The sequence below is a fragment of the Ceratina calcarata genome, unplaced genomic scaffold (assembly GCF_001652005.2).
Source record: "Ceratina calcarata isolate Rehan_Ccalc_2016 unplaced genomic scaffold, ASM165200v1 scaffold291.2, whole genome shotgun sequence".
NCBI classification, from domain to species: Eukaryota; Metazoa; Arthropoda; class Insecta; order Hymenoptera; family Apidae; genus Ceratina; species Ceratina calcarata.
Window position 1 is genome coordinate 461905 of NW_017151492.1, and position 26659 is coordinate 488563.

Genomic DNA, 26659 nt, shown 5'->3' on the forward strand with positions numbered 1-26659 from the left:
TCGACAGACGGCGCCAGCCAGCGTCGCTACTAGCGATTGAGACGTCTCAACCGCGTAATTCGAAGCTCTCTAGAAATTCGCTGTCAGCTTATTCTTCATCCATTATTTATTATCCGCTAGTAACATAATTTATTGCTATGCACGTATAAGGTTTTCTTCATTTATATCACGGTCATATGTCCGTGATCATGATCCGAGTTAAAATAGCTTTCTTTATCAGTTCCTTTTGATCGAATCTTATCTCTTCCTTATTATTTTGTGTAAACATATATTGCGTATCAAAGTGGCTATAGACCAGAGCATTCGCTTGTAACATTGAGCTGGTTTGTAATAAGCAGGTAAGCAGTCAAGTAAACAGTTTATTACGACTAGTGTTATCGTAATACAAGGATTGTGAGTGTGCAGCAGTGTGCAGTTAGCGAAGTACCTGAATATGCAATACACTGAATCATAGTGAACTTATACATTATAATGAACCATGCATGGTGCAATATTTGTAATGCGTTACATATATGTTGCAATATTTGTAAACGTTGATAAAGACCAATAATAGTAACGTGCAATGCAGAATAATGAATGTGAAGATAACTTTATCTCGATCACTCGATTGGTAAAACTGTCACATAGTGATTATAGTCCATAGTGATCCATAAACGTTCACTGGTAACGGTCAGAGTACTTGAATTCTCTTCAAGTGCCACATGCGTTAATTCGCGAGGTGTCCAGAATTTTTGTATCGAACTACACGGAGTTGCTCTTCGAGATGCTCTACAATACTGTACAAAGTGCACAAGCGTATGCTCGCTAAAGGACATAGCCTTTAAATTTTTTCAGTAAGTCTCCACCATTGACTTATATAAAACATAGTTCAATGGTCTCCACTGTCATTTTGACGTAAATTATTCTCTCTCATTTGACATGTATCCGCTTGCCTACTGAATCGCGAATAGCAAGAGTTATATTTGAAAACTGCCTTCGTATTTGTAATGTTTTACTATTTAAAATTCAATCTCAATCTCGTATTTTTTTGTTGGATTGTCTCTTTAATTTGTTTATACGTGTTACCATCGTTCGGCTCTAATTTTCTGGATGTTTACAAAAGCGACAAAATTTTCTTTCAGCTTTAATACGCTTGATCTACAAATTAAACACATCCTTAATGCTCCGTCATCTATTTCTTATGTACTCTATAATGGTTTTATTATCACTCTTATATCAGATAAACATGAATCTTTAAATCTCCCTTCCAAATCCCTGGATCCCTTTCCCGGAAATATCTTCAGTGACTAAATTAAAAATTGTCTGATCGGAAAAATGGCAGGGAAAAAAGGAAAGGGTAAAAAAGGAAAAGGTAAAAAAGGAAAAAGGAGGCGTATCGACGAATTCGAACTTCGCCGGGAATTAAGAAGACAAGCGCAAAGAAGAAGCATGTTGGAGGAGGAAGAGATGGCGAAAATAGAGTTACCGGAAGCACCGGAAGAAATTAGACTCGGCGGTGTCGAAGGGTGAGTAATTATCAATTTTACTATTTTTAGCAGTTTGCCGAAATTTTGGTATAATCATCGAGAATTAAACTGTACCGCATTGTTCCTGTCTCAACCGATAAGCATATAAATGGATAATACATGCTGATAAAATCCAATTAAAATTAATCCATCATTTTTGTTTGCAAAATTCGCATTGAATTTTATTGCCTGGAATTTCGAAAATACATTACTCTTTTAATTTCCAACTCTTTTGTATTCAAGTGCTGCATATATTCATAAGTCTAGGAAAGTTTTTAAGAAATGAAAGTACGCGATGCATAAATCCATATACCAGAGCTGCTCAGCATAGGCCCTGGCGGGCAAGAGTAGCCTCGGTTGATCGCGGGCATTCAGTTGTGGGGGATCGGTCTTCGTGGTTCAGATAAGATAATTCAGACGCTCATGAGGAATTATTATAAAATTTTCATGCAAACGACAGACAATAATTGGCTAAAAGACTTGGAGTTCCTTTCATTTATGAATTGTTAATGCTGCGGTAACGAAATGCCCGTACGGACAAAAGCTGAGCAGCTCTGCCATATACTGAGTGGTCTTATCGTTCCTCATCGAAATTCATTGACATTCAAATTCTTATCTATATTTATCGAAATAGATAAACACGAAGAAATTTCTGTCTTGGAAAAAATTTGTTATATTCCTTGTGATAATTACTTGCCTCAAATAATATCAATATAGAAGCATAATGTATGATACTCCGTTATCAGTAAATATGTATTTGCCATTGAATCTTTCTATCACGATTATTTGCAGACTTACTTTTCCGAAACGTTATCAAAAGCAAAACAGATACTAACATACCCTTTATTTGTCTCTACTTGGAACAAAGTATGACGAGGGATTTCTGTGTACAGAATTTTGTTTAGAAACTCAACTTTAATGTAATAAGATACGTAATTTCATTCGCACCGCGGTTTCTCGATATATATATTATGCATATACATGGGTACATTCGAGTAATAGCTAAATGAGAACAATTTACGGTCTACTTCGACTATGATTAACTTAACTGATTCTAACAGCGACTGTATGCTTTTAACTCCCATCTACCTTCACATGCACGATCTTATTATCAACGCAAATAACGCAAACGATCGGAAATGGTTACGAGATATCATTATCAAAAATTGAATTAAGAAATTGACTACACAGGCGAATTTAATAATTTTTAGTGGATCGTCTCAGTCCATTTTTATCATTATGGATGGAAAAGGGACAATTTTGACGGAAATTAAGGGCCCAAGTACTAATCATTGGGTAAATAAGTGAAATGATTGCTCCTAGCATTCGCACTTTTCATCAATTAATCGCATCGATATCTCTGATTAGGCTCTCGGTATAGATGAAACGGCTGCCAGAATAAACGCGATGGTAGAAAAAGGGAAGCAAGCTATAGGGATGTCGGAATTAGTCCCTTTAGATTGTTTGGTAAATATTAATAGTTATAATGAATCATGACGATAAGTCTGTTCTGTGAAAGAGATTTCAGATATCACTCGGTGAATCGAGTGGAGTAGCTTACTTAAATAAACTAATCGGTTGTATAATCAGGGTCTTAGCTTAAGTGGGTGCGAGGAAGAGAAAACTAATCGTTCGCTCCATGAAACGATACAAGAAAAATATCCGGCCACTGCTAAAACGTTTGTCGTTACGTCGGATGTTATGGGCAGCCTTAGAACTGGCTTCGCGAATGGTGGAATCGTCTTGATCGCTGGCACAGGTAGCCAGGCGTTTCTAGTCGATGTGGGTAATAAGATGAGTAAATGTGGCGGATGGGGACATATGATAGCGGACGAAGGCAGTGGTAAAGAAAATTTAGAACGAGAGCACTCTGTCCAGTAATGACTCTTTATGATTATGCAAAATTTTCAGCCTACTGGATTGCTCACAGAGCGTGCAAGTACGTGTTCGACGATATCGATGGTCTAGCCCGAGCACCTAGACGCATAAGCTATGTCTGGCCAGCTATAAGGCATCATTTCAATGTGGTAACCAGGGAAGAGTTCCTCTCACATTTATACACCAACTTTAATAAAACGCATTTCGCTAGTTTCGCGAAGGAAATTGTGCAAGGTTGTGAGAAAAAAGATTCGCTCTGTTTATACATCCTTCAAGAGAATGGAAGATGGCTCGCGAAATATATCATAGCTCTTGCGAGGAAGGCTCACAATGTAAAATATTGGTTTTGGAACGAATTTAGTGTTTAAATACGTATGTTTGTTTCATGATACGCGATTTCTAGGATCTCAAGTTGAGTCCGGGCGGGATAAAAGTTATTTGTGTGGGATCTGTCTGGAAATCGTGGTATCTCATGAAAGACGCTTTCTTGGATGAAATTCATCAATCGATGGCCTTGGACGAATTAAGCCTATTTCATCTGAAAACTACGTCCGCTGTGGGTGCCTGTTACCTTGCCGCAGAGAAAGTTAAATGGATCTTTAAAAAACCTTATGAAGATAACATTGAAGTATTCCATCACTATAAGCGGCAAAATTATGTAAAACCGACAAGCGTGGAAGTTCCGGAAGATACCGTTCCTTGCCCTGGTATGGAGGTTCGAAGATAATATATTAAAAAGAATCGATTGTACTTTGCACATGCAGCTTGTATTATTACATATACTCAATATATAGGAACTTTTGAACAATCAACCTATCGTTTGTTAAATAACAATTGACATTCTCGTTTATTTAATTTCGATGAAGATTTTCTCACGTATCTATTAAATTATTTTTTGTTGATAAATTTCGAAGAGAAAAATGATATTGAAGTCAATTTGGGATTGGTTGGTCTGCAGCTTCTTATTCGTTCTTAGAACAATGGTATTCATGTTCCTTATCATTGTCAGTTTGACATTTTGCGTCACTGCCACCAGTCTGTTCATAATTATAATTCTGCAGCTGCTTGGTTATACATTCCCCGACGAGTCCCAAAGTTAAAAGAACAGGTACTTATAATTTTTAATTTTGTATCGCTCATAAAATAAAAGGCAGATCGACGGTAAGAGGATTTTAAATGACATGTTTAGAGTGTAACAAATATTTGAAAAATATATTTTGACAGGATATCACAATTTATTGTATACATAATTAATATTCATGATCACTCAGTGTAATCGGAGAATCTTTTTTATAACCAAGCACTGAATTCATGTTTACTATTATGCGATTTACTTTTAATTTACATCTGAAAATAAACAAACTTCTTCTTAATGCATATATTAATTTGTTCAACATGAAGATAGAACTTGGTACTGACGTAACGTTATTGATTTAACGATTTAAGGTACGCTCGTTAAAATGTACGCAATATTTCTTCAACAATCTTGCTGGCATGCATACGTATTTGTCCAGGATAAAGTGACAAAATATCACGTTTATTTAGAGTCTAAACTATAATCTCTGAGGTTTTGAAGTTCGTCATATCCATCATCGAATAGAGATATTGATAATTTACAAGGCTTTTTAATTACAATAAATCTCTTTAAAATTGTAACAGGAATGGACTATAATATATGTAGATATTCTTTAAATTTCTACATAAACATTATTTAACGAATAAACTTTTTTAATAACATAATTCATCTAATTATCAAGTTTATGTACAATTAACTTACATATTTGCGTATCTTGCAAATTCTGATAAAACTTCTGCTTTCAAGGGGCCTACCCAGTATGACTGCCCAAAATTTAGGTGATTTTTGGAAATTTTTTTTTAAGAGAAATATTCCATGAAATGCTTTTAAATTGAAATTAGCCTATTAGAAGGCTACCACTCGAAAACTAGTTGGGAACAAACCTTGATATTTTAGTATGATATTTTTGAAGGTATAAACTTTCGAAAAATGCAAAAAAAAATCGATTTTTTGAAAATTTCATACTAAGTAGTCCTCTTAATATTTGGGTCGTTGTTACTATACAGCATTTATACAAACATGGGACTATTAAGTCGCATTAATGTCGAAAAATTCCTTCTTTCTACACCCATGGGTTTTTCGTGCTGAATCTTCTCTCGTCTGTGCTACTGTCACTGTTGCTACTTAGAAGAGTATTGAACGGAAATGTTTCATAATTCTTCTCTACCAACTATAATGAACACGTTCGATCAATGTTTTAAGTCGAAGATCTCTATAAGAAGCGGTTCCACTCTCGACGGATTTGCATTAAGATATACTTCAACGACTTCGTTGTTTAATCTATGAAGATCAGATATCTTCTGAATTAATTTTAAAAACATCGATTTCGCTTCACATCCGGGATAGACGCTTTCTAGGTAACGTCTAAGCAAATAATAATATGAATTCTATAAAAGAGAGGTCACGTATATAATTAGTTAATTAAGTTAATAATATACAGTAAAAGAGATTACGTCAAACTTACTTGTTCCAATTTAATTACGTCATTATGTACCACTTTCGGTCTGTCAGGTGTAAACAGAGCGATCGCGCTCAGAATTAAAATAATGTTCTCGTCTCTCCACCTGGGATCGAAACTCCTTATAAATCTTGTATGTTCAGCATAAAGATTACCCTTTGCCTCTTTTAGCACATCTACTTTTATATTGGACATACTCTCCTGACTATGTGGTATCCACCACATATCCTTTTCAACGTCGTAATTGAGAGCTGACCTCAAAATCAACATTTCCGTGCTACCACCTTTCAAAAGAGCGATCTGATCCTCCTGACACATATTTTTAAAAGCGTTTATCTTTTTTGCCATTTTTATCAAGCGTCTAATGGCGATGGCAGTAAGATTGATAACATCTAACAGTGCTGGATTACATCGACTAAAGTTATTCTGAAACTGAAGTTACTTTCGTTTTAATGTATAAGTACTAACAGCTATAAGTATCATTTTCAGCTGAAACAAACGCTACCTTAAATTCACAATCCTCCCCAATCAAATTCGTAATATCCTCGTCTAAAGGAGCTAATAATGCTTTGTTGGCTACTATTAATTCATTTAACTTTGCCCTTTCAGCATCATTCAATACTCTTCTGGTCTCCATACCGCCAAGAGCAGAATATGCTGAAAACTCTAATTTAATTGCCTCGCAAAGAATAGACTCAATGGAATTCGCGGCAATTGGTACCCTGAAATGTGATCTACAGTTGTCGACCGTCTGTATAAATCTGAGATTCTAGATAGGAAATAAATGTAATCTTCTATACCTTCTTACATCTTGAAGTACATCTTTTGTAACATCCGACAAGCTTCTATTCCAATGATTACTGTTGGGGTCGTCACGTTTGCTTTCTTCTTGGCTCGAATTCGTAATCAAATCGGTCAATATAGGATTTTCTAGTTGCGTCTGTTTAACTTTAGGCGTCGGTTTAAGCGCGTGATCGTCTTTAAGATGAAGGTTTGTATCTTTCTCGGATGCCGGTTCTTTTTCTGGAACGACTCCGCTTTCTTTGAAGAACTGAGAAATCTGTGGATCTGCTTCTAATTTACTAATCACAACAGGATCGGTTATGATTTTCAGAAGCAATTCTTCATTCTGAAATATTTTTGCGACGAAATTCGTATTGTTGACGAGTTTGGTAATACGAGTGGAATCTCGACTGAGTTTATTAATTGCTAAATTATCTTCTCTCGAACCAGGTTCCGTGTTTTGTTTTTGACTAGTTTCTGGTTCCTCTGAACAAGTCTGTACGTTCATTTGCAATCCGGAGTTCGTATCGATACTCGTTTTTGTGTAATGGGACGTGTGACTTATACATTCGGAGTTCTGTTCGGAGTTATAATCCTCAAGTTTATTGTAACAAGGTGGATTCTCAAGTTCCGGTGAACATTTTACAGATCCACTAGTTGTAGAATCAAACTCGAACATATTTTGCTCAAATTTCTTTGAACTTATTACTGATTTCTTGTCCTTTTCCAAGTGGTGAAGGGGTTTGACGTTATCAAATGATTGATGATTTTGTGACGAACACTTTGACTCCATTCTTATGCTCTCAGTATCAGCTTCCTCTTCGTGAGGCGACGAAGGATGCTCGTAACTCTTGAAATTACAATTTACATTATGAGAGGAGTCTTTCATCATGTCCAGTGTCTTTGATCCTGTGATAGTACTATTCTCTGGTGGACTAGAAGGACTTGGAACACTCGCTGCAGTTACTGGACTCATGCTCTCAGTTAAATTCTGTCTGTTCGCGTCCAAGTCTGTATATTTCCTGTCAGATTCCCAAAAATACGTGTCTGACACAGTTGATGCAACTGAATTGACTGACATGGAAGTGTCCTCGAAATTGCAATCATCTATGCAACCTTTTTTAATCTTTGATGGTTTCGTATTATCTATAGTTGGCCTTTTCTTTGCAGCACGATTCTGTTCTATTTTTTGCCTCTTCAATACCTTGTCCTCTTCGGACATAATATATTCTTTCCTCATCCCTATGCTGAAACATTTATCCAAACGGCACTTCTGACAAAATCTTCTCGTGACAGGAGTAATGCTGCAGTTCTCAGTGAATGGACAGCGAAAATCCTGAAAAAAGTTTAAGAATAATTCTGAATGAGACGATCAAAGGCACCTTTTGTCAGTTAACAAGCAACAAACTATAAGTACTAATTTCTTTTTTGTCGTGTCATCACTCTAGCATCATTACTTAATCAAATTCGAATTTGGCATCTGCAGTTATGCCACCTTTTCATGCTGAATTTGACTCCAAAAATGGAGAAACACTTGACAAAAATTGACAGTCGTCGATGCGATTAATGTTCGATTGCCATGTATTTAATAACACCCACTGTGTTTTTGAAAGACAATATTTGCGGGAAAAGAAGAAGCTACAAGCAAGAAGGTTTTCAAATCAAAGCACCTTGTTTTTCAAAGCATTCCGTCGAAAGAAAGCCTTGCAACTCTCGCAGGATACAGCGTTGAAATTATAACCGAAAGCGCGGTCACCGCAGACACCGCAGATCTTGTTAGCTTCTCGACCTGACTGTTCATCTTCCATTGCTCCCCGAAACTAATTTTGCGCACGAACCAACACTTTTTGTCTTAATACATCGTTATTCCCGCTCGGAACTGCACTCCTGCGACAACTGACTCATGTCAGTGTTGTTTTTATCGCACCGTCCGCGGGATGAAACTAGACGAAACGGAGGGACACCGTCGCGATTTTCACGAGACCATCAGCAGCAGCAGCATTTTCGGTCCAACGCCCCGGATTCGCGATACTATTTGAAAAGCTTTAAGTGACAAGCTAAATGGACCGCTCAATTGACGTTCAGTTACGGCCAGTTAACGGTATGATGCGCACGATCTTATCGTGTGTTTCGACTACTACATTCTCCCACTGAGCTGCACCGATTTGCTCGTCGAGCGTCTGCAACGTGACGTCAGGAAAAGTAACTAACATGATACGCACACCTAGGGAGTTTACAAAATGCATTTCTCTCCATACGAAAGCGAATTTGAAAGCATCACGGATTCCCGCCGTGTAAATCGTTAATCGAACCGCGCGTCTCTCTGATCTTCGATTGTTTCAACCGACACTGTGTAGGACTGATCTTTCTGAGAAGTTGAAACACGCTTCGTTATAAGGTATATAAGTTATATTTTCTCTTTCGCCAGAAAGTTGTCAAGAAGCGGTATCATACGATAACGCGTCGGGCTACGCGCGATAATTATCGCGTATAAAAAGTTGAGAGGTGATACACGCACGCTGAACATACAAATTAGCGATCGGGGCGAATTGAGATTCAATGTCAAACACGATCTTATCAAGAGAAATCCAATGTACGAATCCAACGGTATTATTCTCTCCTTGATTGTATCACAGCCGTCGAGTAATTGGTTCAAAGTTCACGCGCGCACAGGTTCACCACGTGAAACATCACGGTCTATTTCATACTCATATAGATTGTAGCTGTCGTAAACTCAGATCTTGCCCGGTAACGCATCGATTAATATTACTGTCGCGGCGGCCTAAAATAAAATATTATACACTGGCTGATTCCATGAAACTATCACACGTAAATGCCCGACAGACGTGAAAGTGAGCTGTGAACCCGATCGCATGAGTGTTTACTTTAAATGATATTATCGTTATCAAACGTCGAATGTGGAGATAAACGCGCCCGGGTAAATTGCCGGTATACCAATACGATTTCATTAATTTAAACTGATAAATTGAGAACAGCGTAGATTGCATACAAATGATTGACTCCTTTATTTAATTTAACGGTTACTCTTTTATTTCTTCGTTTCAAGCGGTTTAGCAAAGATCTTATTGAAAATAAGTACAGTTTATGTGTCCCTTTTTTAAGTAACTATTTATTCTTGTTACAACTTATTACAAATTTATACAATCGAAAATAGAATGTTCGTATGTCGTGCGTAAGGTCACTTATATTTTCCTCAAGTATGGCACTTACACTTTCCTTTTCCTTAACTTCTGATGATGACCAAAAATTAGTGATCTGGATTCATACTTTTATCTGTACAACTTATTTTTTATTTCAGCACTTCATTCAATTTTTAACACTCGCATTAGAAATTAATATTTTTATTCGTATGCAATCACGATAGGAAATACTTATGTAACTATAAAATCATAATAAATGAAATAGATCGCGATATAAAATATTGTTGGCTGTAGTTAGGTCTATTCTAAATATAAGTGTCTTATTTACATACGCATAATGTACATTATGTGTTATCTTAAGAAAACCTATGAATCGAACATACGAAAGAAGTAAATTAAAAACACGACTGTTCCTTCCCTGATCAGAAATCAATGTGTGCATTCTTACATTCAAATTCGCAGATTCAATATTAATTAAAATTACACTCGTAAACGTTCTATAGAAATATACACGCACTGGCGCGAGAGATCCGTCTTCCTTCTGTCTTTTTCTTTTTTAGAATAAATACTTCACACTTGCGCTTATTATAATTTGTATAAATGCATTGGAGTCTTATAAAAAATATATAAAGTCGATTTTGGACTTATCACGAGTACAAAAGGCACTTCGTTCTGTGCAATTGACTGCACGCCGTCCCTTCAGCTCCGATCTTTTTCGAAATTCTGTGTCAGGCAGTGTTTGCATAGTGCAAGCTGGTTTGTGAGAACTTCGAAAAGTTTATTTTGGCGGTGTGTCCGTTAATCTCGTGCTTCCCATTTCCATGCCTCCGCTGTGAAGCACCAGTTCCTCTTTCATGTAAAACGCGACGATCTCTTCGACGCTCGAGAACGATTGTTCGTTCACTTTTGCCGAACCCAACGCGTACCTGATCGAAAATATTCAATTCAATCTTTCACTATTTACTCTCCACCTTTCATTCATAGAGATTCTTTTAGTAGACTTGTAAACAGGTTTCTCTCTTTACTTTTTAGCATAAGTCCGGTACCCAGCGAAGATATGTACGGACATAAAATGTTAGCATGCGAGGTTTCCTTACCTGTTGTCAGGCCGCTTCCTGACTGGAACATTGTACACTTTATCGTTGAACCAGAGAACCAAGGCCAGTGGATTATTCACATTCGTCGTAGACGGCCTCAGAAGAAAATATCCGTCTTGGGGATTACCGTAAGTACTTTCTAAACACATCAAATCAAACAGCGTTAGAAAATTAGATTTTTCTTCAAATTAAAACTATTTTTAAGTGAAAATATATTACGAAATTATATTAATTCGTTATTGGCACGAATTCATTCAAACTACTTACGTTCTTTAATAAGAGCCGTTGCTTGTTCCCTCGTAATATTGTGGAACCAAGGTTTATCATTGTAGGATTGCCTCTCAGGCGGCGGTGGTAACGGTCTCGTAGCTCTTTCCGATACCAAAGAGGTATTACTGTTCGAATGGGGTAGAGTCGCTGATTTTTTATCAGGAGATCGCTCTGCAAGCAATCCATTATATACACTTTAAATGTCTTAGTAACTATTTTATGAAATCCACTTTAAAAGTCGAAGAGATTTTATAGTGTTTGAGGCTGTTGTTTCACTAACTTGCTAAATTCAGGCGGGCTTGTGTGAGGGCTGCTTGAGTCAAACACTCTGAGAGACTCACTTGACGACGCATCGCGGTGTTCAATGACACATTTCTTTTCCGATCCCCAATTATCGTTGCCATTTTCGCAAAAGTCTCGTCTTTCGCTTTAAGCTGATAAACGTTTTCGAAATTTCACGCGTTCAGCAAAAGAATATGCACTATTATACCGTCATCCGATCTTCCTCCGTTCATAATCTGATGGTTTTTAACGTACCCTGTTCCCTAGTCGATATTCTCGCGTTTACACGACACAGTCCACTGCGTTTAATGTGGTAATGAAACGACTCGATAATAGCACTGCAGGAAAACAGGATTTCCGCGACCAATTTTACTCGCTGATTACATTGAACACCGTAAGAGCAGAGTCAGATCCAACGATAAACTTCAAGGATTACCAGTTTCATAATTTACACGTCTCCCACGTTCGAAATAGAACGAGTACCGAGTATGCGTTCTAGAATTTTTTCAATAAACAATGCAAATTAGCAAAGCTTATAGTTAGAAAACAAGTTGTACAAAATTTTTAATAGTACGCGATGTTATTTAAGTGAGGGAACTTCGTATCAGAAAATTGTCAATCCGTTCCGAACTCCACGAAATCAGTGCAGAGACTGGCATTTAACTGGGGAACCTGTCGAGTAAACTATAGAAGCCGTCGCGTCGGCTCTGCGTTGGTCTCTCAGCATGGGGTGCACAGATTCTTTAAAGTTTAAAAATATATCGGTCGGATCGTAGGCTATTTTGAGTCCGGTGTTCGATTTCCAATTTAGGCAGAAAACCGTGTCAAGCGTTTACCGAAGAACGTGACGATTCGGATTTGAAAATGTGTACACGGCTGGAACGACGCGTGAACGATAAGCGAGGAATTCGCTTCGTAAGAGATTGTCGTACCTGGCGGTTCAGGTGGTTGGGAGTAACAACACCGCGATAGTCCTCGTTTGATTCTCACTATCATATCGGACACTTCATCGGCGAGGCGGGCTACCAAACCCCCCAAGAGCTGTTTGCTCAGTCTCAGATAAAAGCAGGAACACATTCCATCACACTGTCTCCCCTTCCGTTTCCGGTGGTACAAAAAATCTCATTCGATTTCAATTATCTTTCGAGATTCGCCCTCTTGCGTTTAACCGACAACGACGAAAGATTGGAGTCACTTTTAATATCAATCATTTTATACGTGTGTCCGCGATTTATGCATATCACTTTTATCAGATTATTAGCGTTATTGATTGCAATTTTTAGACAATTTACAATTGAACGTATTCAAATAAAGAGAACGACTCGAGATAAGGGAGACGATAGTTCGTTCGTGACTGGCTGTAAAAGTGCAAAATGCATCAGGTTGCAACAGTGGCCAGCCATTTGCCACGCACATGTTTATGAGAAGTTGGGACACCGAATGCTTTTTATTCTTTTGATTTAATACGACGTGCACTTGTTACCGAGTCTCGTAACACGTTGCACAGCCCGATTCTGTTCTTATTTAAATTTTACTGACGTAACGTGTTCTGTGTATCATGGGAACCAATTTTTTCAATGTGTATTATTTTGTATAATCTCATCGATTCAATAGGATGATTTAATAATTTTGTTAGAATGTAGAAGAAAATTTAATACGAACCCTTTGACTTTTCCAAATCTGTTCGATTCAGAACCGGGGAGGGGGTAGTGGACGACTGTGGAAGCTTCGCTGGTAGTGGTGGAGGCGTCGATTTATTAATCGGCCTTTGAATGGGACTTAAATAGTACCCATCATTATCTGGCTACAGAATAAAATATCCATCCATTTCTTTGTCGAATTAGTTGTCACAATAAAAGTTGTGCACAGGCTTACCACTTCCGTTATTGACTCGTAAATCTCGTAGGGTTCCTCTTCCTCCTCGTAACTCGTAATACTTGGCGGCTGATAAACGCTCTCGACGGAACTCTGATGACCGCTGGTCAACGACTGTTTACTGTCCGCTCGTAATATATTCCTCTTCTGATTTTGTTCAATCAACTGTTCATCGAACGGCTCGTATTCGTCTTCACTTTCCTCCGTTTTTGTTGGTAAATTGGCTACCAAGTCGAGACTTCTGAGTGTTGTCGGAGGTTTCATTTGTTCCTTGTTCGGCTTGTCAATAATTACCAGATCTTTGTTCTTTTTTGGCTCGGGTGGTGGGGGTATCGTCATTCTCTCTGAAATTGCGAATCAGAGAAAAATATTTAATTATTCATTGCTTTCGAAAAAGAAATATCGAAAAATTGTACTTACTTTGGATCTGATTGGATGCATTCGATCTGACTTTATAGAGAAATGATTTCTGCGGTTGAGAACGATTCGAAGACGAATCATCGACGTTCTTCGCTTGTAATGCCTCCGGTTTCGGCCTAGTCATCGGTTTGTTCGTATTACGAAATTTCAATTGTTCTTTAAGCTGTTCAGCCAACGACTTTTCGCTCTGGCCATGTAATCTGGACACATTTTTTGGTGGAACACTTTTCGATTCTTGACAATTCATATAAGTATTCTCGTCATTCTGTATAGGCCCGCAATTGGCGTAAGTTCCTTCGTCCTCTTCCGGTAATACATTCTGTTGCATGAAGTTCACGTTGTTCTCAGGCGTTTTGTGTTTGTATCCGGGATTCAGTCGAGTTTCGGATACGGACGGATGCTCTTCGTTTACTTCATCTTCGAAATCAGTCCCCCACGAGCCAGTGTCGCTTAAGGGTTCTTCGTGCGTTTGAAACTTCACGATCTTCTCCTCCACGAATTTCTCCGGTGTTTTCCTCACTTCCTCTACGAATGCCCAGAGGCTCCTAAGAAACGTGATCCACATTGGAAAAACTGGTTTTCTACGTAGCGATTAGAATAACTAAGACAGATTCCTTGCTTATCTTGTTAAAAAATAGAGAACCTTACAAAACAGAAGTAAATATGTCTAAAATAATTTAATACATGAATAGGTTCATCGGTTTATCTTTTATTTAAAAAATGTTGCAATAATCAAATACATTAATTCCTAATTATTAAAATGGTCAGACTGATAGCGCGTTTTTATAAAAAGGAAGTTCCTCAATAAAAGATGATTTAATTTCGTTAGTGATAGAATGCTTCCTACGCGATAAGATTACGCGCTTATGGCATCGAGTAACCCAGCAGGCGTACAGTCTGAGCGTGGCCTTCAGAAATGCTAGGCTACAGCATATTTCGATTTTGTTGAGCCCCAGCCATTGAACCTTCCCTCGGTATGCATACTGCGTTCCGTGAAGCTTTCTATAGCATCATCGCTCGCCAAATTTTTCACCGGCACGAACCGTCCCGTTCCGTCGCGCGGTTCGAGAACGTCCGAGTGAAACGTCGTGTTGTAATGCGAATAGAATGCAAACAATTCACAGTTAGCTGTCGTATAGTTTCTAATGGCAATCCGATTCTCCTATTATTTGTATGTACGAATCGAACGAAAGCTGGCTGAGTGTTTCAAGTTATTCTGTCTCGTTAATGGTTTACCTAATCAGCAGTGTGATCAGACTTTCGTCGAACGGAAATACTTTTTCTTACGTCGTGGAAAATTAATTGACGTGCTTGTTGAATTAGCCTAACTAGAGAATCCGTTGATGCAACAACGTGAATTTTCGCATTCATTTAATCGAATTTGCATTCTTAATCGTTCGAAGACGCGTAATCATGCGAGCAGTCGCTTCTACTCGACCGAGAAAATCGGTCGAGCGAACGATTCTCTAATTATCTTGAATAGCTATATTTTCCGAACACACCTACTTATATAGGTGCGTACGAGTGAGTCCGATCACGATTCGAAGGCGTGTCCATGGGAGATGTTTCACGGAGAGGAACCGTTAGGTCGTGAGACAGGCCCGTTGACTCTACTTTGGAGGCAAGAACAGGTCCACGCTGTTGCACCACAGAGAAACGAGGCCTGTCTGATATACATACGTATTTCGTTCTCTTACCATATCAACGGACGCGTGAGGTCACTCTTCCACAACGACAGCTTCCCTTCGGTCAAGTGCTAGAATAATTACAATTAATTAAGAGGGACATAAGAGAGCACGCGCCGGTTAGAACCGAAATGTAACGCTGCGATATATGAATGAAACTGCTCGGCTGCATTGTCTCTGCGTTTTCTCCCAGTTCAACTGCACGGAAACTCGTTTCCCTTTGCATTGTTTCAGCTAATGAAGCGCGCACGAGGCAGTATTAAGAACGTTTATTAATTAAGCGTGAAAGTAATACATCTTGATTACATTGTTATCAAAGTTTTAACGAGGTTTAAATAATCTCTTATCATTTAGAATTCTACGTGTGGATTAATAATTCAGGAATAAATTCATGTTGGATAAAGTCATTAGCCTCCAGCCGTTTCGTCATCGTTCTATGTGCAACTCGAGTTATCGCAGTGTCTTCACTCGTACACGTTAATCAGCAACAATAAAAAAGACACTTTGTTCTAAGCATTTACTCACCAGCAGTTCATCCCCATCGATCTGTCGTTTCGCGATAGCTTTGCAACATTCTTCTAGGCCGTTCTATAAAAATTGATAATGCGCCAGGTCAGGCAAGATGTATGCTATAGATATTGAGCGTCTGTTGTACAAATATTTGCCATGTCTTAATAACAAAGTAGATCACGCGAGTGCATGTATAAATGTTTCTCTTCTCTTTCGTTCTACGCTATTTTAAATCGACGTATATTCATTATAATTTTACGATACTTCGTTATTATGACGCTAACAATTTTTCCTATTTCCGTAATTTGTATAAATACAGTTTCAGCTTTATGTTCCTTTTATACCAATCTCAACGGAAAAAGAAGTACAACGTACTACGTGAACCCTGCGGTGGAAAGTAAGAAAAGAATCCGCGTGTGAACTGCTGTGTGTGCACATGTCTCATTTGCGATCCATTCTCGATGTGTCATCCAGTTTGACAACCGGTGCATAAGATGTACTGTTTTTAATCCATACGAAGGTGAAGTGCACTACTTTGTAAGTGATAGAAACGCATAACGCATAATTCTATCGATTTTTCCCACCCTATTGTGGTGTACAAGATTACACGGTACGTATCAACATTTTACTACTATAATTATGAAATATTTTATTTTCGCCGTGACCCGGTGCCACGCGTTTAAAAAAAATTCTAAAAGATATCAAGTGCCTATTTGAATAAAATCAATCGAGGTCTTCCAATAAAATTTCATATTACAATCCGTGGCTGGCGGTGGAAGGAGATCAGTTTTCACTGGAATTTGCTCACCTTTCGAAGCAGCCGCAACACATCATTGGTGCTCCAATTGGATATGTCCTCGAGAGCGTCGCTCCGCGACAATTTTTTAAACATTGCACCCGCGTGTTCGCGCGCCCGTCATAAAAAAAAAAAGAAGTTCGCACGTGTTCACCGCCCGGTCGCATCTGCATCTGGTTTTTGTGGGCGAGGTGTCTCGACTCTTGACAGTCCTCACCGCTTTGTATTCGCTCCCCTCACCACCGTACTCTTTGTATACGATGACGTCTGTAGTATGACGAGCTGCCCATCGTCGTTTCGATTGGTCACTTTCTTGTAGTGCACCTGTTCCGCCTGATACGGTCCTGCAATCGTGACTCTCAACTCGTGAAACTTCTTTTATCCGATATTCCAGTTTCGTTTGAACGAGTCTGAATGAATGTCTGTCGTAGCCAGAACGGGTTTGACGCTCTCCAACACGTATGACTCATTCTTCGAATTGTTTCATAGCATTTTTTCAACATCTATCATGTTTAGTCATAGAAAGAATAAACTGCTTAATTATCGACTTATCATTCATCTCCGAACTTTAAAATTTCAGAGTCTGCTCAGTCTGTCTCAAGTATTGAGCTCTGTTCTAACTGGAATTTGAACTGCGAGACAAAGGCCGATCCGAGAGAGACGTAGAACGGGAGGTTTCGATCTACTATATTCATTGAGTTCTATAGCAAGTTTGTTTGTAAAGGGGAGGTAAATTCATGACCTACCCCATAAATTCACTATAAAACCCGAATGATCCGTGTTGCATTTTCCTCGGACCGCTGTCGCAACTACTTCTTCCTACAGGATTTCATACTTCAGTTAGGACAGAGCTTATTGGTGTGCATTCATTCATAAAAGCTTTTTATTGAGAACCATATTTAATGTCTCGTACACACGACGGTACTGCGAATTTTTCATTTCACACAGATATACAATGTGTTTAGTACACATGTATTTGTAATGTTCTCCAGATAAGATTGCCTTACCGTCAAACAATAACAGTATTGAAAAATGATAATGATAAACATTATTAGTATATTGTTTTAAAGCAGTGCATTATAGCCCACGCTGCGGAAATCATTCTAATGTACCGTGTAGGAGATTGGCGAATTTTTGCGCAGAAGCAAAATCATACATCGGGATTCAGGATTCCATGAGAGCAATGTTAGAAGTCGCGTAGACGCCGCAAAGGCAAGTGTGATTACGTAGTATTTTTTGCTCAACGTTAACACGTGTTTGATTAATATACAAAAAAAAGTGACAGAATGACTGTCACAACTCTTAATTCCCAGGGAGAATATGGAGAGTACGTTAAGTAAGTATACGTGAATTCTTAAACTGGTACTTCAATTTCTAGCACCTAACCTGAGGCATATAAACATCTTGCTTTTGCTCAACACATTGTTCTACGAGAAAGTTCGATTTATATTTAAAAAGTAATTGTAGGATTAAACGAAGAGTACGTTTTCTTGTTTCGCAAGAAAGATTAAATATTTGCATAAAATAACAGATCAGCGTTTTATATTTTTTCTTTTTCGTTCGATACGAGAATTTCCCCGGGTTCAGAAGTCACGAAATAATTTTTATACAAACTTTCGAGATAAGAATTGGTGACATGCGTATGTGCATCAGAAATCGATAACATTCAAGGACGCGTTTGTTTACCGTGCCAGGTCACAAGATCTTTCTGTGGTTCATTTTTACGCACCATGGGCCGATCAGTGTTCGCAAATAAACGACGTGATCGAGGAAATGAGCAAACTCGCGGAATACAAAGGTGTTAAGTTCGCCAAGATCGAGGCCGAGAAGGTGCCCGAGGTGTCACTGAAGGCTGGCATCACCGCTGTACCAACGGTCGTCCTTGTAAGAAACGAGGCTGTACTCGACAGAGTCGACGGAGCCAATCCCTCTGCGCTAGCAGAGAAAGTTAAACGTTATTTGACGAGCAAAGAGCCGATTCCGATCGAGGTGAACAAGTCAAAAGAGAATCTTGAAGAGAGACTGAAGAAATTAACAAGTCAAGCACCTTGCATGCTGTTCATGAAGGGATCTCCAGCAAATCCACGTTGCGGATTCTCTAGGACAATAGTCTCGATTCTAGATTCTTGCAAAGCAGATTATAAGACATTTGATATTTTGCAAGATAACGACGTCAGAGAAGGACTTAAAAAATTCAGTGATTGGCCCACTTACCCTCAGCTGTATATAAATGGAGAACTCGTCGGAGGATTGGACATTGTGAAAGAAATGAGCGAATCTGGAGAATTAGAGAATATGCTGCCTAAGAAGAGTTAATACAAATGAAACGTGAGTTCATTCTCGAATAAATACTTAGGGTAATTCCAGTATATGCAGCTGAGGAAGATTAAATTGTTTTCTTTCAGAAGGGAGTCTGATCACTTAATTTAATCCAATTACTTTTAAATTATTTTGTATCGATTTTGAAGATCACAATCTTTCCTCTGTTGAATTATGTAATAAATTAAACTATCTGTATAAAGAAAATTTTCTTTAAAAACATCCTGAACTTTATTCCGCTATTGCAAAATAATTTATTCTAATCTATTTGGCATATTTTATACATTATCCATTGGAAAACTGCAAGTACTGTGTACTTGTAAAGGCATAACAACTTTTTTACTTATTATCAATATTATCAGTTTTATACTCCTCAAGTATATTTTCTTCTATATATAGTTGTTCTTATTTTTCATTCCGATTCTCGCACCCTTCTTGGCTCCTTTGATGATTCCTTGAAATTTGCTCGCATTTTTCTTTTTCTTCCTGGAAACAATACGAACAAATCAGAATAACAAAATTTTAAGTTCCGATGAAAACGTAAGTATATTGCCACTTGCCTTTTATTCAGCGCCGCTCGTGATAGAGGTACGTACGCGTACGGATCTGGCTTACCCTTCTTCTTAACATCACCGCCAGCTTTCGGTGCTTTAAATTCTGATCCTGGCGTGTGTACTATTTTTCCTTTCTTCAATGGTCGATGAATTCCTGATCCTCCAGCTATAATAATAAATAAATAAATTTAAATAAACAAAAAGTACATCACGTGGCAAAATAAAGAAAAACATGAGTATTTATATTACCTTGATATCTTGATGTGGATTCACTTCTTAAGCTAACGTTATCAACAGTATCATTACGCTTGCGTTTGTTTTGTGTCGAATGCATTGTGGCGACAGTCGCATTATCATCGATGTCTTCTGAAAAAAGCACGTTATCTTTATGTAACTATCCAATTCATTCATTTTTTCATGCAATTTTCGTTATAATTACCATAGTCATCTTCTGAGTCACTGTGCAATAAAAGTGGGGATTTCTTTTTCTTTTTAACTTCCGTTTCGTCATCTATATCATTATCGTCTAGAATAATAAGACGTCCATCTGGTGCAGTTTTGAACCCACGATCCTTTGGTTTCGGGACTCCAGCTTTTGTATTTAAGGATCCAGGGTGTGTCGTTGTTATATTTCTAGCAGCCGCAGGATCGATGAGATCAACAATTTCTTCGTTCTCTTGTATCCATGCTTCCTTTCGCGATGTCCTTTTCTTGTTTTTTCTCTGTGATTCGTTGTCCGTGTCTTCAAATTCATCTTCACTGTCTGCTAATATCTCCTCTATAGTCTTAGGTCTTCTCTTCGCGTTGAATTCACTATCCTCATCACTTTCTTGCTCCTTGGATCTTCTCAATTCTCTCTTTTTCTTCTTTGCCTCTTCTAGTTTACTTATATTTTTCAACCTTTTGTGCAACACCGTGTTCGAGCCTGGGACCATAGCTGAGATCGTTTCCATTCCATATTTCCTTAACAATTTGGCTAAAATATCTCTTATTTTCTGTCTAAAATGCCTATGGCAATCCCCGTCCATTGTACTTAAGGAGTCTATCAACTTCGTTAAAGTCGAGGCAACGATAGGAGAAGGCATCACAGTGATATAAACTTTAGCATAAGAAAGTGCAGCTTCTGCGATCTCTCTTGTGGGACTGGCGACGAGTTTACATGCGTGTTCAAAAATTTCTTTGATTTTTTCCACACCGAGAGATCCGTTATAGTGATAAGTAACAGAGGCAAGTGCCAGCATAGAAGCAGTACAATATTTCTGTGCGCCAGCTAAGCCGATTATTAGCATGTTGACATATTCTTTCAGTTGCTCCGGATTTTCCAAAAACCTTTCAGCTATTGTATTTAGTAACTGATACGCAGACGCTCGACATTTCGAATTTATATCTTTTATATAGATCACGACTTCGGGAACGATAGCTTCCAAGAATTTCATTTTTTCAAGTTGTGGGTGAGATTTGATTAGATTAATTAAACACCTTAATCGTGGTCCTCTGCTGGGTTTCGCGACTTCAGTGGCTGATGATATTAACAATTTTTGTATTTCACGTCTATGTACCACTATGAACGATTTGCAAACATCCTTTTCACTGCCACATATTTCTTCTAAAAATCTATATGCTTTCTTTTGCTCTTTGATTTTAGAACTGTCTTTGAGGGATAATATGCACATATCATAGAACGTCTTTAATCTGTCGACGTCGGTATACTCGATTAACAGTCTGATTATATCGTGTACGCTTTCCTTGAAAAATTCGTCAGCATTAGGTTCGTTTAGCCTGCAGATCGCACGATCAAACAGTTCGTGTACGAGATCCTTGCTCGTAATTGTAAGGTACACCTTAATTGTCTCGAATGCGGCTAGACGCTGTCCCTCTTCGTCAGTTCCGATTGGCCTTGTGGTATACAAATTCAGGAAAAGTGGTAGAAAATTCTTAGCAAATCTGGCTAACTCGAACGTATCCTCTAGTTTATTTTCGTCGACCGCTTTCACTATTAATCTTCGTAATGCAGCCATTATTGATGGACGCAGAGATTTTTTCTCGCTGAAAGACGTACCCAATAATCTAGCAATATTCTTGAAGTTATCTTTTACGTCAGTCGCATTAGTACATATGCTTGGTAAAACAGCCCAGATTTGTGAAACGAGAAATTCGTAAGTTTTTCCTCCTATGGGCTCCTTCGATTTTTTTTCGCACAGCTCAGCTATGGGTAATAAAGTTTCTGAGAAAAAGGTAAGTGATCCTTTTACAACACAGTCTTTTAGCAACGGTAGTAACCATGTTCTCTTTAGATTGATCATGTCTTCTGATATTTTAAGTGGAATTATATTTAGCACTTCCTCCGGTCCCAAGACTCGAATAGCAGCTCCGATGGCGTATTCAGCGTCGTTCTTCGACGCGAAGTTGTAGGAATCGCGTAAATCTGCTAGAGTTCTCAGTATGTTTACCAAATGTGGACTCTTTGATTTTCCGGTTACTTGAAACAGTACAGCTATCAAATGAAGAATGTGGTACCATGCTTCCAAATACTGATAGCTCAATGCTTTGTGCATGGTACAAGTAGTCTGATCGATGGTGGTCTTATACTTCGTTATTGACTCGTCTTCGCACATTTTCCCAATACAATCTTGTAACAATATCTTTATCGTATGCGACGTACCAGATATGACGTCGGACCTGTCTGATAGCCACAATTCCATACATTTATCGAACATTTTGGGTAGAATAGCTGCGCACAAGTTTAATGAAATTTGGGCTAGATTTAAATGCGCTTCCTGCATAACAGCCAACCATGCTAAGGTTGGTTGGGTGTCGGTCGCTGGAGGCTGGTAATCATAAAGAGCCGTAATAATTTGCGCGTTCCTTTGCCCCGGTAGAACATTCTCCGATGGTCGAGATACGAATAGACCATGAAACGTTTGCAGGCAACAGGACGTTATCAGCACATTCTTCAACGTCATTAATTTCAATAAGCATTCACTAATCGTTTTTACGTGTGCTTTTGGTAAATGATGAAGAATGTCTTTAAGTAATGTAAGAACATGAAGAATACTCGTGACGCCGCCGGGTTCGGAACTAAGCTGCAACTGAGTGATACAATATTTGCCAATGTGAGGCGATGTTGGATGATATTGCGGATGACTTTCAGCTTTCATTATGTCACTCCCCTTTAATATAGCACATATTCCATGCTGAGCTGATTTCCTGACTCTCGGTTTACTATGTGTAATGAACGACAGGACAGCATCCAATACTTGCATCGTAGATGCGTTTGACCACGCTGCTAGCTCTTGTGCTCGGAGCAGCAGGGATAAACAATGAATGCAGTGTCTAAGTATTAAGTAGTCCTCCGACGTCGCATATTTCGCAAGGATATCTAAGAAGATTTTACTCGCTGCCCCAAATTGTGCGTTTAAAATATTCTTTGGCACAGTTTTCAGACCCATCCCTAACAAAGACAAGGTAGCTGCGATTGACGTATCATCCTCAATTGCTTCTAAAGTACTCATCTATAAAATAAGAATTCCAAATCATTATCTCTTTCATTTAATTCTTTAAATAAATTACTAGTGTTATGATAGCTACCAATGCAGCGAAATATTCTACAGACGATTCGCTTCCTCCATGCTGTTTTATGATTTCTGTTACAGCAGACAACACAGCTAACATTTCTTTATGTAATAAGGAATTGGACTGAAAATGACTCAGGAATCTGTAAGATTGATCATTATGAATTAATGAATTAGAATTGAGGACGAGAATTTTTGCTCAGCTTACCTGCTAAATGATACATTTGAACAATTGCTATAATTAGTAGCAAATGTATCAACAGTATTTTCCGTCGATGTTTCCGATCGATTTTCCTCAAGATCCAGCTTTTCGAACTGTGGCTCAATTCCTTGAATGGCATCGTGCTTTTCTAAATCCGATGTCGTTATACCAGGCTTTCCTGAAGCTGACAATAAAGAAAATATTAAAAAATCGGCATGTTTCGGAAATGTAAGAATAACGAGTAAAAGTTTGATATGCATAAATCCGTACCTATGGGACCTTTAAGAAACCACGCTGCCTGATCACGATGTTTTGTCGTTTCGGGATTACAACTAGAGCTTTGTCCCTTTGGCCATCGTTTTGCGTTCTTCCGGCTGTCTAGACGCGGACCCAATTTTCCCATTTTCTGATCGGCTTTTGAGCAACGTATAAAAGGACTCTTCGAAATAGAAAACTGAACAAAAAAATAACAATTTCCTACTAGTTTTTCTTCACGTCAAGGATCACAAGGTTAGTTTCATACTACACGTGTTACGTACGATGTACGACGTGCACGTACTGTACTGTACGTACTGTACTCTATCCCTACCCCTGCCGACGTAGTCAAATAGTGAGCTATTTCATTGACTACCAAAAGGTGGCGGCAGCATTAAAGTATTGTCCGTAGGCATATAGGAATAGTTACTTATAAGAACTAAAGTAGCATTATTTTATTATTGTCGACGTCTTTATTTTTTATTATTAAGTATTAATTCTTATTTCGCTGAAGTCATGTATGGAATATGAAGCAATCACTTAACAATATACATTAATGTATGTGAGTATATATTTATACTTATGAATGAAATTTGTATATTTTTTTATTAAATTGCATCGGGGATGTATGAATTGACATGTCACTTCAATAAAGTTATATGTTACTATCAAAGAAATTGGTTTTATTATCTTTTCTTATTATAAAGAACGTCAGTGCCTCCAACTTCCGTAAAATAAGATTAGTAGCTGTGGGCGAAATGCTTAAACGCCCAGTTTCGACAAAATAAAGGAAGAGACATAAATAAATTATTAACAGTGTTTAATTCAAAGTTGTCAATTGTGTAGCAATTCAATATCAGCCCGTTTTACATCACTTTATTCTTGAATGCAGCTGTTGAGACGATTTTTTAATCTTTATTTATGATTTCCCATTTTATCATATTATAAAACATATGTATAACAACGATAATATAAGAATTCCTTATTCCCTCTTTGTTTACACATTGTGGATATAAATTATCATTAGCGGTAGTAGAATTTATGACCGAATTTTTTTCTTCGCACTCTTCCCTCTTCGATGATAATACCTTGCGATATGGTTCATTAGTCTTTGTCCCAGAATTATCACAATTGGTTCGACTGATTGTTAGCATTATCTTGGCAAGTTTCTAGAATTAATGTTCCACAGTCTAACTGACACTACTGCGTTCGATTTAATAAAACTCGTAGAACAATTTCTTGCAAGTTAGAAGTAAAATTTTTTAAATCCACGAGGTGACCTCGTTGCAGATTTTAACTAGGTATCTGGGTCAAATGGTTTCGAAGTATAATCCTTGATGCATCTTGCTGAATCGCATTAATCGATCAATATCGTGAAATGATTGCGTGTCTTTAGACGATACCTGCGCAAATTGGGGAACAAAATCCTGTCAATTAATATTATTAACAATAATCACAGAAACAATTTAAACGCAGTGTTTTATGGAACTTCGTCCACGTGGACTTCTTCTAAAGGGGATGTACCCTTTGATTCCCTCTAACGAGGCCATCCGGAGTCTTTCGTTCGTGATCGAGTAAAATATTTCCAGAAACGAGGACGTGATTCCATAAACGACCCGTCTGGACTTGGTCACGAGCTTTACCGCAAATTAGAAAATTACCAGGTCGGGGAAGAATGGCGGTAACTATCTGGTTACTATGCGATTCACGTAAAGGTCTCTTGAAGCCTCAAGCTGTTTTCATTTCTAATTACATACTGTATCATCGATAGTTAAGATGAAGTTAATAAATAATCATCCTGAAGAACAAAATACATGAACTTTAAATTTCTTTGCTCAAAACTAAGATTAAACCGTCTTAACATAGATATGGAGAAATTTATCTTCTCAAGAATTCAACAAGTAAAGTATACACTTGTTGCTTGCCATGCTATGAGCCCACTTTCATCCCCCCATTATTATCAAACTTTTCGAAGATTTAAAACGTTTAAGATAAATCATCAAATAATCGAGCAACAAGCATCACTGTTTTAATTCTTAAATGTAACTACGAGGATTGATTCATGATTCTAATAATTGTTCTTACCAAAAATCTATGACTACATAAAATGAGATTGAAGAAAAGAAGCAATCTCGTTTCTATCTGCCTGCTCTAAGCAACGATGTGTTTATGATAAATTATGTTAGTCACGCGAGTTCGGCCTATATGATACGACCCGATATTCTGGTTTTGAACAGTTAGACTTGGCAAGCGGCGAGGGTGTCATCCATGACGTAAGCTCGGACCGTGCGTCGTATTGATTCCGTGATGTCACGGGACAATGCGCGACGTCCCACGCGACGAGCGTGCCGCCGAATTCGCGAGATTCCTTCCCTCTCGCCAGCTTTCGTCGCGTAATGAGTATCGAGGAATTTACAGTGTAATGGAAATGAAAGAATGCATTTTTCACTCGTCCGTCGAGTCGTTAGCGTCTTTGATGAAGAAGATGAATAACTTTCAAGCTTCTTCAAATTGCGAAAAGGTGTCTTGAACTTAGAAAAAGGATTCCGTTCCTTCGTACATTAAGCGACGTAGATTAACATTCTTATCTTGTAATACAGACGGACAGGCTAATGACATGTTTCGTGTAATCCTGACTAGGACAGTGATAAAACGCGCGTTGTATCCAGTCTTTTAATAATGACGTTTTGTAATTTATAAACTGTACAGTTGCTCGGCCGTAGGAAACGTGTTGAATACCTTTGGCATAAATCCTCTTTAATGCGAGATCATTCCGTCGAACAGACTTCGTTCTTCACATTGCTACTAGCGAGAACACTTAACAGATTATAAATGTCAATTTTATTTACTTGCGATCGTTTATCAAACTTTCTCTCAATATACGTTATTTAAGGATGTATTGGCTATACAGTCAATCCCAAAAGTTTATGTACCTTAGAAAAACGCATTTCCTGTTAACCC

The 26659-nt window shown here is 38.1% G+C and overlaps 5 protein-coding genes across 13 annotated transcripts; 2 read left to right on the forward strand and 3 right to left on the reverse strand.

Annotated features, from left to right (window-relative positions):
- The first annotated feature begins 175 nt into the window (after window positions 1-175).
- On the forward strand, window positions 176-4195 carry Nagk (N-acetylglucosamine kinase). Of its 3 annotated transcripts, none has more exons than XM_026812617.1 (7): window positions 176-338; window positions 1322-1505; window positions 2717-2801; window positions 2874-2972; window positions 3096-3348; window positions 3417-3715; window positions 3787-4195. In XM_026812617.1, exons 2-7 carry the CDS (start codon window positions 1429-1431, stop codon window positions 4108-4110), a joined length of 1137 nt encoding a protein of 378 aa, XP_026668418.1. In that variant the 5' UTR covers window positions 176-338; window positions 1322-1428; the 3' UTR covers window positions 4111-4195. The 3 variants fall into 3 exon arrangements, with proteins under 3 accessions (XP_026668418.1, XP_026668417.1, XP_017878136.1); XM_026812616.1 differs by having other exon boundaries at window positions 200-833; XM_018022647.2 differs by having other exon boundaries at window positions 200-1505.
- Window positions 4196-5077: 882 nt separating this feature from the next.
- Window positions 5078-9075, reverse strand: Hr96 (Nuclear hormone receptor HR96). 4 transcript variants are annotated; one of them, XR_003389033.1, is made up of 6 exons: window positions 8371-9075; window positions 6718-8036; window positions 6423-6639; window positions 6115-6349; window positions 5924-6023; window positions 5733-5823 (listed from the first exon to the last, which is right to left on the reverse strand). XR_003389033.1 is itself a non-coding variant. In XM_018022645.2 (5 exons), the coding sequence occupies exons 1-5, from the start codon at window positions 8506-8508 to the stop codon at window positions 5649-5651; spliced, it is 2298 nt and encodes a 765-aa protein (XP_017878134.1). In that variant the 5' UTR covers window positions 8509-9072; the 3' UTR covers window positions 5078-5648. The 4 variants fall into 4 exon arrangements, 2 of the variants coding, with proteins under 2 accessions (XP_017878134.1, XP_026668413.1); XR_003389032.1 differs by having other exon boundaries at window positions 5755-5846; XM_018022645.2 differs by having other exon boundaries at window positions 5078-5846; window positions 5924-6349; window positions 8371-9072.
- A 735-nt stretch (window positions 9076-9810) lies between these two features.
- LOC108623837 (lymphocyte cytosolic protein 2) lies at window positions 9811-17370 on the reverse strand. Its single transcript, XM_018022665.2, has 9 exons — window positions 16809-17370; window positions 16016-16078; window positions 15503-15561; window positions 13806-14350; window positions 13386-13729; window positions 13173-13314; window positions 11226-11399; window positions 10959-11097; window positions 9811-10787 (listed from the first exon to the last, which is right to left on the reverse strand). Exons 1-9 carry the CDS (start codon window positions 16890-16892, stop codon window positions 10640-10642), a joined length of 1698 nt encoding a protein of 565 aa, XP_017878154.1. The 5' UTR covers window positions 16893-17370; the 3' UTR covers window positions 9811-10639.
- A 111-nt stretch (window positions 17371-17481) lies between these two features.
- On the forward strand, window positions 17482-19509 carry Grx3 (Glutaredoxin 3). Of its 3 annotated transcripts, none has more exons than XM_026812622.1 (3): window positions 17482-18132; window positions 18491-19124; window positions 19205-19509. In XM_026812622.1, the coding sequence occupies exons 1-2, from the start codon at window positions 18083-18085 to the stop codon at window positions 19110-19112; spliced, it is 672 nt and encodes a 223-aa protein (XP_026668423.1). In that variant the 5' UTR covers window positions 17482-18082; the 3' UTR covers window positions 19113-19124; window positions 19205-19509. The 3 variants fall into 3 exon arrangements, with proteins under 3 accessions (XP_026668423.1, XP_017878156.1, XP_017878155.1); XM_018022667.2 differs by having other exon boundaries at window positions 17483-18132; window positions 19202-19509; XM_018022666.2 differs by having other exon boundaries at window positions 17483-18132; window positions 18491-19509.
- Window positions 19346-24016, reverse strand: LOC108623836 (RRP12-like protein). Of its 2 annotated transcripts, none has more exons than XM_026812606.1 (7): window positions 23714-24016; window positions 23450-23627; window positions 23258-23384; window positions 20109-23181; window positions 19919-20032; window positions 19676-19835; window positions 19346-19601 (listed from the first exon to the last, which is right to left on the reverse strand). In XM_026812606.1, exons 1-7 carry the CDS (start codon window positions 23844-23846, stop codon window positions 19505-19507), a joined length of 3882 nt encoding a protein of 1293 aa, XP_026668407.1. In that variant the 5' UTR covers window positions 23847-24016; the 3' UTR covers window positions 19346-19504. The 2 variants fall into 2 exon arrangements, with proteins under 2 accessions (XP_026668407.1, XP_017878153.1); XM_018022664.2 differs by having other exon boundaries at window positions 19919-20035.
- Between the last annotated feature and the right edge of the window lie 2643 nt (window positions 24017-26659).

Coding starts and splice junctions, on each gene's coding strand:
- Hr96 (XM_018022645.2), bottom strand. CDS start 8,508: ATGGAAGATGAACAGTCAGGTCGAGAAGCTAACAAGATCTGCGGTGTC. Junction 6,350..6,422: donor GGGAGGATTGTGAATTTAAG/GTAGCGTTTGTT, acceptor AAGTAACTTCAG/TTTCAGAATAACTTTAGTCG. Junction 5,847..5,923: donor ACGTAATTAAATTGGAACAA/GTAAGTTTGACG, acceptor TCTCTTTTATAG/AATTCATATTATTATTTGCT.
- Grx3 (XM_026812622.1), top strand. CDS start 18,083: ATGACTGTCACAACTCTTAATTCCCAGGGAGAATATGGAGAGTACGTT. Junction 18,133..18,490: donor GAATATGGAGAGTACGTTAA/GTAAGTATACGT, acceptor TTACCGTGCCAG/GTCACAAGATCTTTCTGTGG.
- LOC108623837 (XM_018022665.2), bottom strand. CDS start 16,892: ATGTTTAAAAAATTGTCGCGGAGCGACGCTCTCGAGGACATATCCAAT. Junction 14,351..15,502: donor CTCACGCGTCCGTTGATATG/GTAAGAGAACGA, acceptor CACGTTTCTTAG/GAGCCTCTGGGCATTCGTAG. Junction 11,098..11,225: donor AACGGCTCTTATTAAAGAAC/GTAAGTAGTTTG, acceptor TGATGTGTTTAG/AAAGTACTTACGGTAATCCC.
- LOC108623836 (XM_018022664.2), bottom strand. CDS start 23,846: ATGGGAAAATTGGGTCCGCGTCTAGACAGCCGGAAGAACGCAAAACGA. Junction 23,182..23,257: donor TAGAATATTTCGCTGCATTG/GTAGCTATCATA, acceptor CTTATTTTATAG/ATGAGTACTTTAGAAGCAAT. Junction 20,036..20,108: donor TGACTCAGAAGATGACTATG/GTAATTATAACG, acceptor TGCTTTTTTCAG/AAGACATCGATGATAATGCG.
- Nagk (XM_018022647.2), top strand. CDS start 1,315: ATGGCAGGGAAAAAAGGAAAGGGTAAAAAAGGAAAAGGTAAAAAAGGA. Junction 1,506..2,716: donor AGACTCGGCGGTGTCGAAGG/GTGAGTAATTAT, acceptor AATAATTTTTAG/TGGATCGTCTCAGTCCATTT. Junction 3,716..3,786: donor TTGCGAGGAAGGCTCACAAT/GTAAAATATTGG, acceptor CGCGATTTCTAG/GATCTCAAGTTGAGTCCGGG.